Raw genomic sequence first — 13,393 nt, forward strand, 5'->3', positions numbered from 1 at the left:
CGGACGTTTTCAGTGGTATTTTTTTGGTTTGGGAGGGAGAGTTGAGGTGGGGAGGGGGGTACGTGGGAGGATCTTTCCATGGAAAAACTGCTTATGGGGGAAGAGACTTTCAATGAAGGGGGCGAAGGATTTTTTAGCATTATCTAAAAAAAAAATGAAAAAATAAATATGAAAAGTTTTTTTCTACTGAAAGTGAGGAGCAGCATTAAAACTTCAAACGAGCAGAAATTATTGCGCATATGAGGGGTTTACCTCCTCGTAATACCTCGCTCTTTACGCTAAAGTATTTTTAGTAATTTCAACTATTTATTCTACGGCCTTTGTGATTCAAGGGTCATTCTTAAGGAATTGTGACAGAATTTAAGCTTTAGTGTAAAGAGCGAGGTATCGACGTGGGGTGAACTCCCTCTTATACGCAATAAAAATATACGAATATAGAAGTTCGTTACGTAAATTAATTAATAAATTATGTATATTTTTTACTAGTAAAATGTTCATAAAAAAAATTAAAAGTTCTAGTTGCCTTTTTAAGTAATCAAAATATTGAAGGGAAACTAGGCTTCCTCCCTCTCTCCTTTTTTCTCAAAATCTTCCGATTAAAACTATGAGAAAGCCATTTAGCCAAAAAACATTAATATGCAAATTTCGTTTTAATTATTTATGTGCGGAGAGCCAAGATCAAAACATGCATTAATTAAAAAACGTTCAGAAATAAAATTAAAAAAAAAACAAGTTTTTTTTTAAATGAAAGTAAGGAGCGACATTAAAACTTAAAACGAACAGAAAGTACTCCGTATATGAAAGGGGATTTTCCTCCTCAACGCCCCGCCCTTTACGAAAAATTTTTTTTTACTGTTTTAAAATGTATAGTTCAGAGAAAGAGTCAAACTTTAGCGTAAAGAGTGGGGCGTTGAGGAGGAAAATCCCCTTTCATATACGGAGTAATTTCTGTTCGTTTTAAGTTTTAATGTCGCAAATTACTTTCATTTAAAAAACCTTGTTTTTTTTAGTTTTATTCTGTTTTAAAGCAACATAAATTAGATTCCGTTCGCTTTTAATCGCCAAGGTTAAAAAATATATATTTCAAATCTTTTCAGTTTTCGTCTATAAGAATCAAGACTTTGCCTTAGTATTTATATGCTGAACAAAATATTCAATATTTTAAATTATAGACGCCCTTCTGAAAATCTGGATACATATTGTATATTTTCACGGCTCAGCTTATCCTAAAAAATAAAACTTAATCTCATTTCTGTTCCTAAGAAATTTCATCTTTTTTTTTTTTTTAACCTGGATACACTTACACCCTTTTGATCTAGTTCTATAATAATAGAATTAGTTATAGCTGTAACCTCGTAAGTTTGATTTTAATCCCCTCAAATGTTCTTCAGATACTGCTGAGACGTCTTATTGACATCTAACTTGCACATAGTGTCATTTGCGTCCATTTCGTATATGTTTATTTTTTCCCGAGTTTCGACGTAACACCTTAAATTAGGTATCCTTTTCTCAGACCACACTGCCTTTCTATGACAAACAAAAAAACGTTCCAATGTAAATATATCTATTTATTTAGACAGTTAAAGCTGTTCTCAGGACTTTTGATCGAAATATCTAGACTTTTGTACTTGTTTTCACTGTCTAAGTAAATGGATTATCCCAATTGATAATTGGACATGTATTTGTTTTATTATGCATAAATAGAAAATAAATAAATAGATTTAATAAATATATAAATATAATAAATATATAATAAATATAATTATATATATTTATATAATATTATAATTATATAATATTATAATATATTATAATATTATATAATTATATTATATAATTATATTATAATTATATTATATTATAATTATATTATATAATAATATTATATATATTATAATTATATAATAAATATAATTTTATAAATAGATTTAATAAATAAATAAATAAATAAATAAATAAATAGAGAGACATTGTTATTTTAGTCTCAGTGAAAAACCTTGTAGCACTTCATCACCCCTTTTCCCCATCTAAAGGAATTTCTTTGGCGACTCTAATTGCTAGCCAAGGGGTTAAAAAAAGCAGTTTTTCTGCTAAATTTTCATTTTATGGTGAAGTTGCGTAAAGTAAGGGGATCTTCACAGGACAATGTAAAGATTAAAGCTATTAGCAGAATGAGATGACAGTAGTAGTTGGAATTGAAATAAGCATTTTTATTATTTAAGAATCTTCTTACGAGGTTTAAGCAAGTTTCAAAAGGTTCTTAAAACAACAGTTTATCTTAAGCTAAATAATATGTTCGATACTCTGAAATTTCAAACTGTTTAGCCATTTATAAAAAAAAAAATGTGTTTGAAGACCTTGGTCTGAATAACAAAACATTATGGAGCATTAAAATAGCTTAATGCCAAAACCACCAATCATATGCAAACTGATAATTTACACTGCAGAAGTTGAATAAGAAAACAACTAAACATCTTAGACAAATTTAAACTATGAATATCACTTGTTTGTTGTGGGTTTGAGCCGGACTCGCCAAGCTGAACATTTATAACCATGCCCGCGATTATACAAATCAACAAATATACTTATAACTATAAACTGTCATTACCCTCTGACATACAGGCTCCCTAATTTCCGATAAGGAATCACTCTGCATGTAATTTTTATTAATTACTAGAGTTTAATTTTAGTGTTTTTGTAGTATTTGTTTTTGTAATTTGGGTGTCATTTTAAATAGCAGTATTGATCTGAATTTTACAAAAATATTTTTTTTTGAAAAGTATAACTGCTAATAAGCTATTGCTTTACAAGTCATATTTAATTGCGCTGAACTTACCTCGAGAAAATTATGTTTCAGGCATACGACCTCAAAATATTACTTATAAGCCAAATAGATATAAATATAACATATTTGAACCCTCTATAGATACAAAAAAGTACTAAGAGGAGTATAGAGCAAGATAAAGTGAAAAAACAAGAAAGAGAGACACATAATAGAAAGGCGAGAAAGAAACTCAAAGAATTCCTCCCATTAACTCCAAAAATATATCTTAAGAAAACCCTTCCCAGTTTCCGCACGAAAATAATCATCATTTTGAACAACCTAACATCGGATTAACTAACATTACATTACAAAAAAAAAAAAAAAAAAAAAAAACAATTAAACGCGAGTTGTTTATTCAATATTTTTACCGATATTTTATCCTTACAATTTTTAATTTATTAAGTTAACAAAGTAAAAACATTTAAAATGTATTCTGTTTTCGTTTTTAAGTAAAGTGCAAATTATCTCATTGTTTAGAAAAGTATTGGAGGTTTCCAGCCCTATTCATGTTCATTTTTGCCGGTTTTGAGGTTGATTCTGCTATTTAATTTCTGTTAATTCTGGGTTTCCTTTATTTATTCATGGCAATTTGTAGCAGTTTTACGCTTGGAAAAATTTTGAATTTATTTTTTGGCTTAAGGGATCTCTTTACTTTTCTTTGAAAACATTGTTTTTGGAAAAAGGTTTAAAATTAATTTCTGTTCCATTTTAATGGCATTGTCTTTTTTTTTGAAAGATAAATATTTTATATCTTTCGTTTTTTTTTCTATAAGAATTCATAGTTTGCCTTGCTGTTTGTGTGTTGAAGAATCTTTTTCAACTATTTTTAATCCTGACATAAATAGTATTGTGTCATTTAATTTTATGTCTCCTCAAGTTAACCTGAAAAACAAAACTTAATACCATTCCCAAAAAATTCTATCTATGCTCTTTGACAAACTGTATACAATTACATCTTTTTAAATATTTAAATTGTAAGAGCAGAATTGGTAATAGCAGTAGCCTCGAAAGTTTCAACGTAAGAGTAATTTTCGATATGTTGCTGTGGTGTCTTATTGACAGCCATACACGCAGTTCCTTTTGATTAATTGTTAAGCAACATTTAATTTTAGAACATTATGGACTAATTGCTTAATTGTGGGGGGGGGGGACATATCTAACATCTCTAGAGACATAGTTACTGGACTGTTCTAATATACTGAACAAAATGGCTGTCTAAAGCTTTTGACTGGATCTGTATGAAAAATGAATGGGCTTCTGAGGAAGGCTGCTTACCCTTCGATCTCTTTTGACTCTCAAAGAGTACTAAAATTTTTAATTTCCAATCGAACTAACTCCTTCAAAAGTCAATGATATCTCTAGCTATTAAAGAGGGACACTGCCTTATGATACTGCTTTTACATATATGAGGGGGTTCGCCCCCTCGTCAATACCTCACTTTTTATACAAAGTTCGAATTTTGTTCCAACTCTTTGTCCTTGTATACTCTTTTGAAAACCTACATGCATATAGTTTTTTTTTATTGAAACTCCCTCAAAAACTTTCACCTCAATATCCTTAGCGTCATTAGTTCCAGTAACCGTAATGTTAGCATTGAATACATATAGTGCCTTCTTGTTATATGAGGATCTACCGTAACTTACCCTTGAGGGTCTGACTTTATAGATGTTTTTCAGGTATTGCTAACTACTTTGATATAATCTTGTTAAAGTTATGTCAAAGTTTAGGATTCTATAGTTGCTTAAACGGAAGAAAGCTGTCAGAGACCCTAGGCAATCTCTTTAATATTAAATATGTTAAATTAATGTTTAAATGTATTTTTTGTTTACTTTAAAAGGCTTACAAAAGGACTGAAATTATGGTTCGACTCATTAAAGAGGCTACAAGCTACCATTTAGTTACATGAAGTTTAGCATAGTGTTCTGTAAATTGATTTGTATCAAAAATGTTTACAGTGTTTTATTCATCAAAATTATTTATGCAAATTTAAGAAAATGGATACGAGCTTGTAAGGAGGTTTGCAGAATGAAAACCCCATTTATATAAGAAAAACATATGCAAAAAGTCGAATGTTGCATATGTTCGATATGTTAGAGATAAATACCAGTAACAAATAGAGATAAATACTTCTCTAGCAAACATATTAGAGGTACAAAGTACACGGTAAACCTACTTCTGGTCATTGAAGGTAATCTGGTCATTTATTTATTATTATTAAATAATAATAACAAATAAATAATAAATTAAAGATATTTATGTGTAAACAATTATATTTGTGAATAAATTATTCATATACTGTAAAAAACAGAATAACTATGAATATTTGCTAAAACTAATTGGAGAAACTGAAAATTCTTTGTGCTTAGTTTTATTGGTTAGGACACTAAAATGCACAGAAGTCCAAACACGCTTTAAAGTCCGTTTCAACACTTTAAAAATTTGAGGTAAGCACTTGAAGTGATCAATTTTATTATCTTCAAACGCAAATATGAAACTATACCAACACGAAAAGATCAAACACATTTTCTCAGGCTCGAACTCAAAACTTATGGACTCTTATATATTTGGAATTAAACGTAAAATTATCTATAAACGTAATATTTGGTTAAAACGTAAATTATCTTGATGCAATACTTGTTATTAAAAACTCTTCACATGTGTCAGTGAACATGCTTAAAACTAAAAATCCAGGATTAATTACAAATAAGTATTGGTCCATGTGAGCATTATCTGATGCCATTATAAGATTAATTCTTATGTTGAAGTCATTATAATACAGTACTTTGTTCCCAACACGACGACGATAGTCCTTTAATAGATACCAGTTTGCTGTTCGAGCTTCATCGGAGCGTACGCCAAAAGGCCATCGACTTTCATTTGAATTCTCAATCAGAGTCTTAACCATCTCCAAAGGACATCCTGAACTGGATAGCTGCTCTTTCACTCGCTTCAAAAAGAAAAAAGTCCGTTGAGATTCTTAGAACAATATTTAACAAAATAAAACTCGGCTGAAGCAAATCCCACTATTTGCAAAAAGCTCAGTCTAACCAACTTATACTTAAACCAAAGTCAGGGAGGGACAGTTGTCTCCAAGTCCTAGTAAATCAAGCCCCTAGCTAATTGGGATGAGTCCACTCGAAGACAATTTCTGGGTGGGGGGGGGGACAATTTTATCAGTCCTGAAGTACTTCTTTTGGAAAAAAGGGGTTTGGATAGGGGGGCTAGTTGGCCTATAATCTTTGTTAAGTTGTATATTATGCTGAAACTGTTAGTTATATTTTCATTAAGATCCCTCGAGTTTTTCGGGGTGATAGGTAACATTTGATAGGTAACCTATAACCTAATAAATTTTATATGTTTTAAATTAGCATCACTGAAGGAAAAAATCAACTTAATAGCGGAAAATTCTAACCAATACTAAAAAAGTTGTATATTTTATGAATAGTGAGTTAACAAAGGAAACATGAAAACCAATGATATTAAGGTATTTTTTTTCTTTAAGCTTTGTGGCAAACTGTATTACAGCTCTTTTTCACCTCTAATAAACACTGCAGCATAAATTTCAATCATAGATTCCCCTGATGTTAGCAGAAACATTTATGTAGGCATTTTTACGTAGGCCCTATACTTACTTGTTTGTTGCTCCTTATGAGTGATTATTAAGCATCAATGTCTACACCATAGAACTCAAAGCTGTAATAAAATTTTAATACTTAAAGGCGAACACGTAACTACCGAGGCTATCAAAATAAATTTTATTTTGTATAATTTTGTTATAATAAAGTATAAATTGTTATATTTAATAATAAAGTATTATATACTTTATATAATTGATTTAGAGTTCAAGGTGTGAGGACCTAATTTTGGATTGAATTTTAATAAATTTTAATACTTTTTTAAAAATTTTAATACTTAAAGGCGAACACGTAACTACCGAGGCTATCAAAATAAATTTTATTTTATTTTGTATAATTTTGTTATAATAAAGTATAAATTGTTATATTTAATAATAAAGTATTATATACTTTATATAATTGATTTAGAGTTCAAGGTGTGAGGACCTAATTTTGGATTGAACCTATCACTAATATTTGGTAAAGGATTATCGTCTCTACTTGACATATAGCCAATATTTTCATAATAATTAATTCAGTGTCCAAAGAATTATAAATAAGCGGATTATTTTCAGACTTGAGTGAAAATTCCCTTGGGAACAGTGATTTCTCTTATCGATATTTTCATGACCTATATATGATATAGGTCAGGATTAAGCAGTTGCGAAAATAATTATAATTTCCGATATTATAGACGATTGCGTTACGATAAAGGTGAGAGGAGAAAAGTAAGCAGAAGGGTGGGGGAGAGCTGTTTGCAAGAGCCGTGGTACCCACCAGGCTTGTCCCTTAAATTGCAGGGACAAGGTAGGCAGCCTCCAACGCTTCCCTTTCTTCTCTCGCAAGTGAACCTTCAATCTAGAGAAAATGGGATTTGGCAATTGGTGCGAAGATGAACTTTTCTACAATCCTATCCTGTGCTTTGTACAGAAAAATCTTGCTAAAGGAGTTTCGCCCGATACGATAAAAGAGTACTTGGCCGATTTCTTCGAGTCTTCTTCTCTTGGTGAGACCCGTAAATTGCTTTTTTTAAAGCTTTTTCCGAATGAAGTCCCATCGAAGCGCGTAGGAGCCAATGCTGCATTAAACTGTGCTTCGGACATTATTTCTTCGCTTGTAAAGTGCGATTCCCAGAACATAAAGCTTCCGGACTTTGTTATCAAATGTCCCAGCGAAGTGCCAATGATCCCTGTCGATGCCTTCAGTACCCTCAGTGCCAAGGTGAATTCTTGCCTTGAACAGCTACGTGATATTGCGTCCAAGGTTACAGAGGGACAGTCTAAGCTTGTAGCCCCTACTCAAAATACGAAAAAACCGTCCTACGCTGTCGTTGTAAGAAACCCACCCCCGGAGCTCAGCGACCCTATCCTTCGCATGAAAAAGCTCGAAACGTCGGATGGTCATGACGGAATCATAAGTCTAAAATCTAAGCCACATAGCAAAAGCTGGGTTGTGATGGTACGCAATAAACGCTCAGCCGACTCGCTTGCTGAAGCTGTTACTAGCTCCATCCCTAACGTTGGAGCCAGAGTGATTGATAAAAAGCCTTTAGCTGTGGTCCGGGATATACCCCATAATTATTCAAGTGCTGATTTGGAGGCCTCCGTGGAAGGACTTATTAGTGCTAGTCAAATCGGCGACTCTCGTACTTTTCGCCTCGAGTTCGTCGACAAAACCGCTCTGAACGCGGTTCTGGAGTCGGGAATCCGTATTGGGTATGAAATTTTTCGCGCTAAGCCCTTTCAATCCATTCAGCGTCGATGCTTTCGCTGTCAAAGTACTGATCACCTGATTGGAGCTTGTCCCAGCTCACCAACACATCCCAAGTGTTCCAGATGTTCTGGCCCTCATGTGAATTCCAAGGAAAACCCTTGCCAAGCCTCACCAAAATGTGCAAATTGCACTATGGAACACGTAAGTTTTAGACTGAAATGCAAAGTTCTCCGATCGGCTCTCAACAACGCTAATAAATGAATGCTCAAACTCCGTTTAGCTTTGTTTCCCTTAATATTAATGGTACAAAAGACAAGGATCTACTGATAAGTGAGCTACTTGAAAATGATATTGTGTTTCTACAGGAGCACCTTCTCTCTAAAGTAAATGTTGATAGCCTAAAGCGTTCTCGGACCCATTATACCTTCTTGAGAGCCGCCCAAAAAACCCGTGGAAGACCATCAGGAGGTCTGGCCATCTATTTCAGACTTCAGACGCCGATATTATTGCAAAGCGACGCTAACATCTTAGCGATAAAATGTGGTGATACCGCAATTATAAACATTTATTTCCCCTGTAATAAAAAGACTGTGCAGTCATTGTCTAGTTTTTCACAAGCATGTAATCGCCTACGAACACTACTTAGCGACCTTTCAAAACAAAATACCAAATGGGTTCTCGCCGGCGACATGAACACTGACTTATTATTTAATTCCGACCGATCTGAAATCTTTCTCGATTCACTACCTGGAGGATTCCATCTTGCTGATAAAGATCTTCTATTTACTTATATTCCCAATCGTGGTGGTCTTACTTCCAACCTTGATCATGTAATTGTGTCAGATTCAACTCTACTTTCATCAATAGTTCATGTGGAAGACTCTAAAATCCACGACGATCATTTACCAATCACGTGCCAACTATCTTGCTCCATGGCAACCTCTGTGCAACGTAACTCTCCCAAGTGGTTCTCAAAGTCAAATTGGGAAAATACCAATGTTCCACTTTATGTATTGACATTGTCCCAGTTATTATCATCTATTAAAGTGCCTTTCCACTTATTGCAAACATCTGTATCTACAACTTCAACTCGGATAGATATCAACTCGTGTTATCAGCAAATAGTGTTCTGTCTAAAGTCTGCCGCTAAAACAGCTGTACCCTCCGAGTGCGTGCGAACGGGTACTCGCAATCCCTTTTGGAAAGTTGATCCTAAAGTGAAGATAGCTAAACAAAAAGCTAAGTTCTGGCTCCGTATGTGGATAGCCTGTAATCGTCCTTCTTCTGGTTTGGTACATCAAATAAAACAGAAAACCAAACGAGAGTACAAATATTCCCTGCGTAGAGCGAGACTGAATGCCTGGGATGGTCCTTGTGACAAGAAATCCTGGGATCGTGTTATAAACAGTGTTAAGTGTTCACCTCCAATTAATTCGTCTCTTCGGCTATGTGACTTCGTTTCTCATTGTAAAAATATTTTGCTTTCGTTTAATATTAATCTCCAAAATCATTTTACAAAGCTTGTCAACTCAATCCTCCCAATTCGTATCAGCCAATCTCAAGTGTTGTCGGTGGAATCTGGTGTTATACTCCGAGCTCTTATGCAAGTGAATAAGTCTGAGTCTCTCGATAGTGATGGTCTTTGCTTCAAGTTTTTTGCTTATGATTGTCCTGAACTGCTGAAGCATTTGCAATTATTGTTTCAGATGTGTTTGGCACAGTCCGTTGTGCCAGATAGTTTTTTGTCCGGTTGTATATCTCCCATAGTCAAGAGGGGTAAGGACCCCAGTGCTTGCTCTAATTATCGTCCTATCACTGTGTCTTGTTTTGTTAGTATGCTATTTGAATATGTACTGCTACCGGCCATTAACTCCAAGTGCAATTTTAAACCTTTCCAGCTTGGTTTTAGAAAAGGTATGGGCTGTTTTCAAGCTCACCATATTGTGGGTCGGCTAATGAAACAAGCTGTTGCTCAAAAAAGTCCCCTGTATTGCTTGACTGTTGACATATCTAGTGCTTTTGATAATGTAATTCATTCAAATGCTTTGTTTTCTCTAGCAGCCTCGGGTGTTAACCTTTCTATTGTTTCCGTGCTTAAGTATTGGTATGCTAATTCTTCAGTTAGGGTGAAGTGGAATGGTACGGTAGGGGATTATATTCCTGTTAAAAAAGGCGTTAGGCAAGGTGCCGTGTTATCCCCGAGCATTTTTAAATGTGTTTTAGCTTCGTGTCTCCAACGTCTTCAACCGTCAATCTTTTACAATGATAATTTAGGCATTAGTCACGTTGCATATGCTGATGATGTTCTGCTTCTGAGCCGGACAAAAAACAGCTAATTACCAACTTCTACCGGCTTTCAGCCGCACTATCCACTGTAGGCCTTTCAGTTAATGCCTCCAAATGTGAGTTTTTGTGTTTTGGGAGTCCTCCACCAGCATCACCTCTTTGCTTGGGTTCTTCAACTATACCATGTTCAGCAACTATAAAATGGTTGGGTTTCTCTTTTTCCACGTCACTTTCGTCTACTTGCTCCGCTATTACGTCCAGCGTGCTGAAAAGTATGCGGGTTGGATACGCGAAAATTTCACCAAATCGTGGTCGGTATAACCGAAATGGACTATGCCGTCTTTATTCTAGTTTTTGTGCCCCTGCTGTTTTTTATCTTTCTGGTTTTGCTTTCCTCCTTCGCAAGAAGGATACAAAGAAAATACGCTCAGGATATTTTAAGTATTGCAAGTATTTGCTGCGTCTGCCTCAGTGGTATCGGAATCATACAGTCGTCTCTAAATTTGACATCGTTGATGCGCCCTCGCGACTGAAACATTTATCTAAAGATATATGTCTTAAAATTCGGCAAATGATCGGTGTTTTTGACCCTCTTTGGCCATTTTTTGAATGGAAGTAATTTATTTATGTTGTATGTTGTTATGCTGCTATGTTATTTATGTTGTTATGTTTTTTCTTTTTTTGTGTGTTTACTCCACAGTTTAATGTACTTTGTGGGTTATAAATAAATTATTTTATTATTATTATACTCTGTTCCTTAGATATATTCACACATGAAAACTGCTATCTGCAACAATTTTTCTTTCAAGTTATTGAAAATTACTAAAATTTTAGGAGAGTGCTATACTTTTTTCAGTGTTACCAGATTAGGTAACACTGAGCACGTAACTACCGAGTAACTTAGCTGCGTAACTACTTTTACGTAGTTACTGTTTCTGAGAACGTAACTACTGTTTCTTTCCTTGGCACTAGGAAAGAAACAATTAAAATTCAAAACGTAAGATATCAATAACAGGAAAATAATTAAAGAATAGCGGAATATATACAATATTAACCATAGGGCTTACATTATAAACAGAGAAGGAACACAAACATAGTAACAACAATATCCACGATTTGTGGATGGTGTTGGTCTTTCACAAATTTGCAAGAGGCTTTGGCCAGAGACTAATATAATGAGTGGTTGATTTTTCAATTCCTGTAACTTTTTGTTCAATGTCAAATTCTCATATTTTATTCAGCTGGTAGTTCAAATTCATCATTATTGCTAGTACATTGCATTAATTCAAAACAACTCAGAATGACACACCAAAAGGATATATCTTAATTCTCTAAACTTTTTGTTATGACAATATGTTATTGAGCAAAATAAATATGCTCTCATTTAAGAAGCTTAATTCAAGCTAATATCTAAACTTCAGTGCAATTAGAAAATTCAAATTTGCACAATATATATGACTGTTGTATTTGACTGAAGCTATTCATTCTATTAGAGTTCTCAGGAATAATGAGACAGCTGTTCAGAGATTTTGGTCAGAAAACTAATCTTTGGGATAATAATCTTCAAAATTACACTTATTGGCAGTAATTGCACTTCATATGAGTGAGTTTTGCATATGAGATTTCAGAGGAAGACAACTTTGACAATTTAGAAACATGGCTGGCATATACAAGAAATAAAATTACCTCTAAAATGTCCTTGTCGTGAAGTGAAAAGTGAAGTGAAGGTATGCGAAAAAAGTGAAACGATTTAAACCTCTGAACGATCTTAAATTTTGTTAACCATCTGCTATCTGCAAGTACTGTGCTCTGGAAACATAAAAATATTAATTAGCTGATATATATATATATATAAACGACCCAATATGATTTCTCATCTATTGACAAGTTCTGCATCAAGAATGCCAGGAACATTCCCTAAAAGTTTTAACAAAAAATTTCTTATGATTTAACTTTTTTTTTTCAAAAGCCCTTAAGTCCCTCATAGACAAGTGTCCACTCCTACAAACTTTAAAACCAGTCCTTGCATATATAAATAAAGTATATTTACGAAATGTAGTTATTCAAATATTAATTTACGATCTTTTCTTGTAATGAATGTATATTAATTTCATTGCAATTCCAAAATTGGTTTCGCTTGATAGTGGTGCGGTTATTCGCCCTACTAAACCAGAAAGTGCGAGGTTCTTGCTTTATTACATTCGAGCAATTTTTATCTATTAGATAAGAACTTTCGTAATTTTACCAACCTCGTCAAGGGGCATTTTACTGTTGCTACCACTCAAGGTCCTTGCTAACTAGGACTGCAAGATCCCAAAAATAGAGTCCATCGAAGGGGGTGGCTAAATAGCTTCATCAGATTTTTTTTTTACCAAAAATGTTTTATAACACACTGGCAATATCTTTTGCAGTCATACTCTGACCTTACCACGTTATAACTTGCTATCCCAAATAAAAAAAAACTGATTTCTTACGTTTCTTGAAAAAATCAAACAGAAAAATATTGCTGTCACCAAAATAACTCTAATTGAACTCAAAATTAAACTCTTCTTACATCATTGGAAGTAGAACAAAAGGGCCAATCAAGTCATCTTTTACATTCCAAATAATAGTGCTTGTTAAGATAAGTAAATAAAGTAGTAGAATTTATTGCTCAAGGTTAGCTTTACTTTCTTATTAGGACAAATGTTAGCTACTCTCCCATTTCAGCCACTTCCAATTTTAGAATTTGTTGCTTTTAGCCAGAAATAATAAACGAACTTTGTTTCACGTATGCATTTTTTGTTGTTGCAATTTCTCATAATAAGTTTAGAAAAGATTACTCTTCAAAAGGGTTTCAGTTTCATGGCAACTATAAAAAGTAACTTAGTTTTCAATGGTAAACAGTAACATTGAACTCAATTCAGGGGAACAGGGTATTTTAACCCCTCTAAGATTTCGATAAATAACTTTTTCC

At 33.6% G+C, this 13,393-nt stretch overlaps 1 protein-coding gene across 4 annotated transcripts in view; it reads right to left on the bottom strand.

The window, feature by feature from the left end:
* Positions 1-5,176: 5,176 nt before the first annotated feature.
* The window catches only part of LOC136041031 (E3 ubiquitin-protein ligase NRDP1-like), a 30,915-nt gene continuing 22,698 nt past the window's right edge, over positions 5,177-13,393 (bottom strand). For 3 of the 4 annotated variants that reach the window (XM_065725553.1, XM_065725555.1, XM_065725554.1), the window contains exons 4-5: positions 12,124-12,246; positions 5,177-5,771 (exon numbers count right to left, since the gene is read on the bottom strand). In XM_065725553.1, coding sequence (XP_065581625.1) covers positions 5,442-5,771; positions 12,124-12,246 — 453 coding nt within the window. In that variant the 3' untranslated portion in view covers positions 5,177-5,441. The remainder of the gene's footprint in view (positions 5,772-12,123; positions 12,247-13,393) is intronic. The other variant, XM_065725556.1, reaches the window with a different exon arrangement.

The sequence above is a fragment of the Artemia franciscana genome, chromosome 21 (genome assembly GCF_032884065.1).
Source record: "Artemia franciscana chromosome 21, ASM3288406v1, whole genome shotgun sequence".
Lineage (NCBI taxonomy): Eukaryota > Metazoa > Arthropoda > Branchiopoda > Anostraca > Artemiidae > Artemia > Artemia franciscana.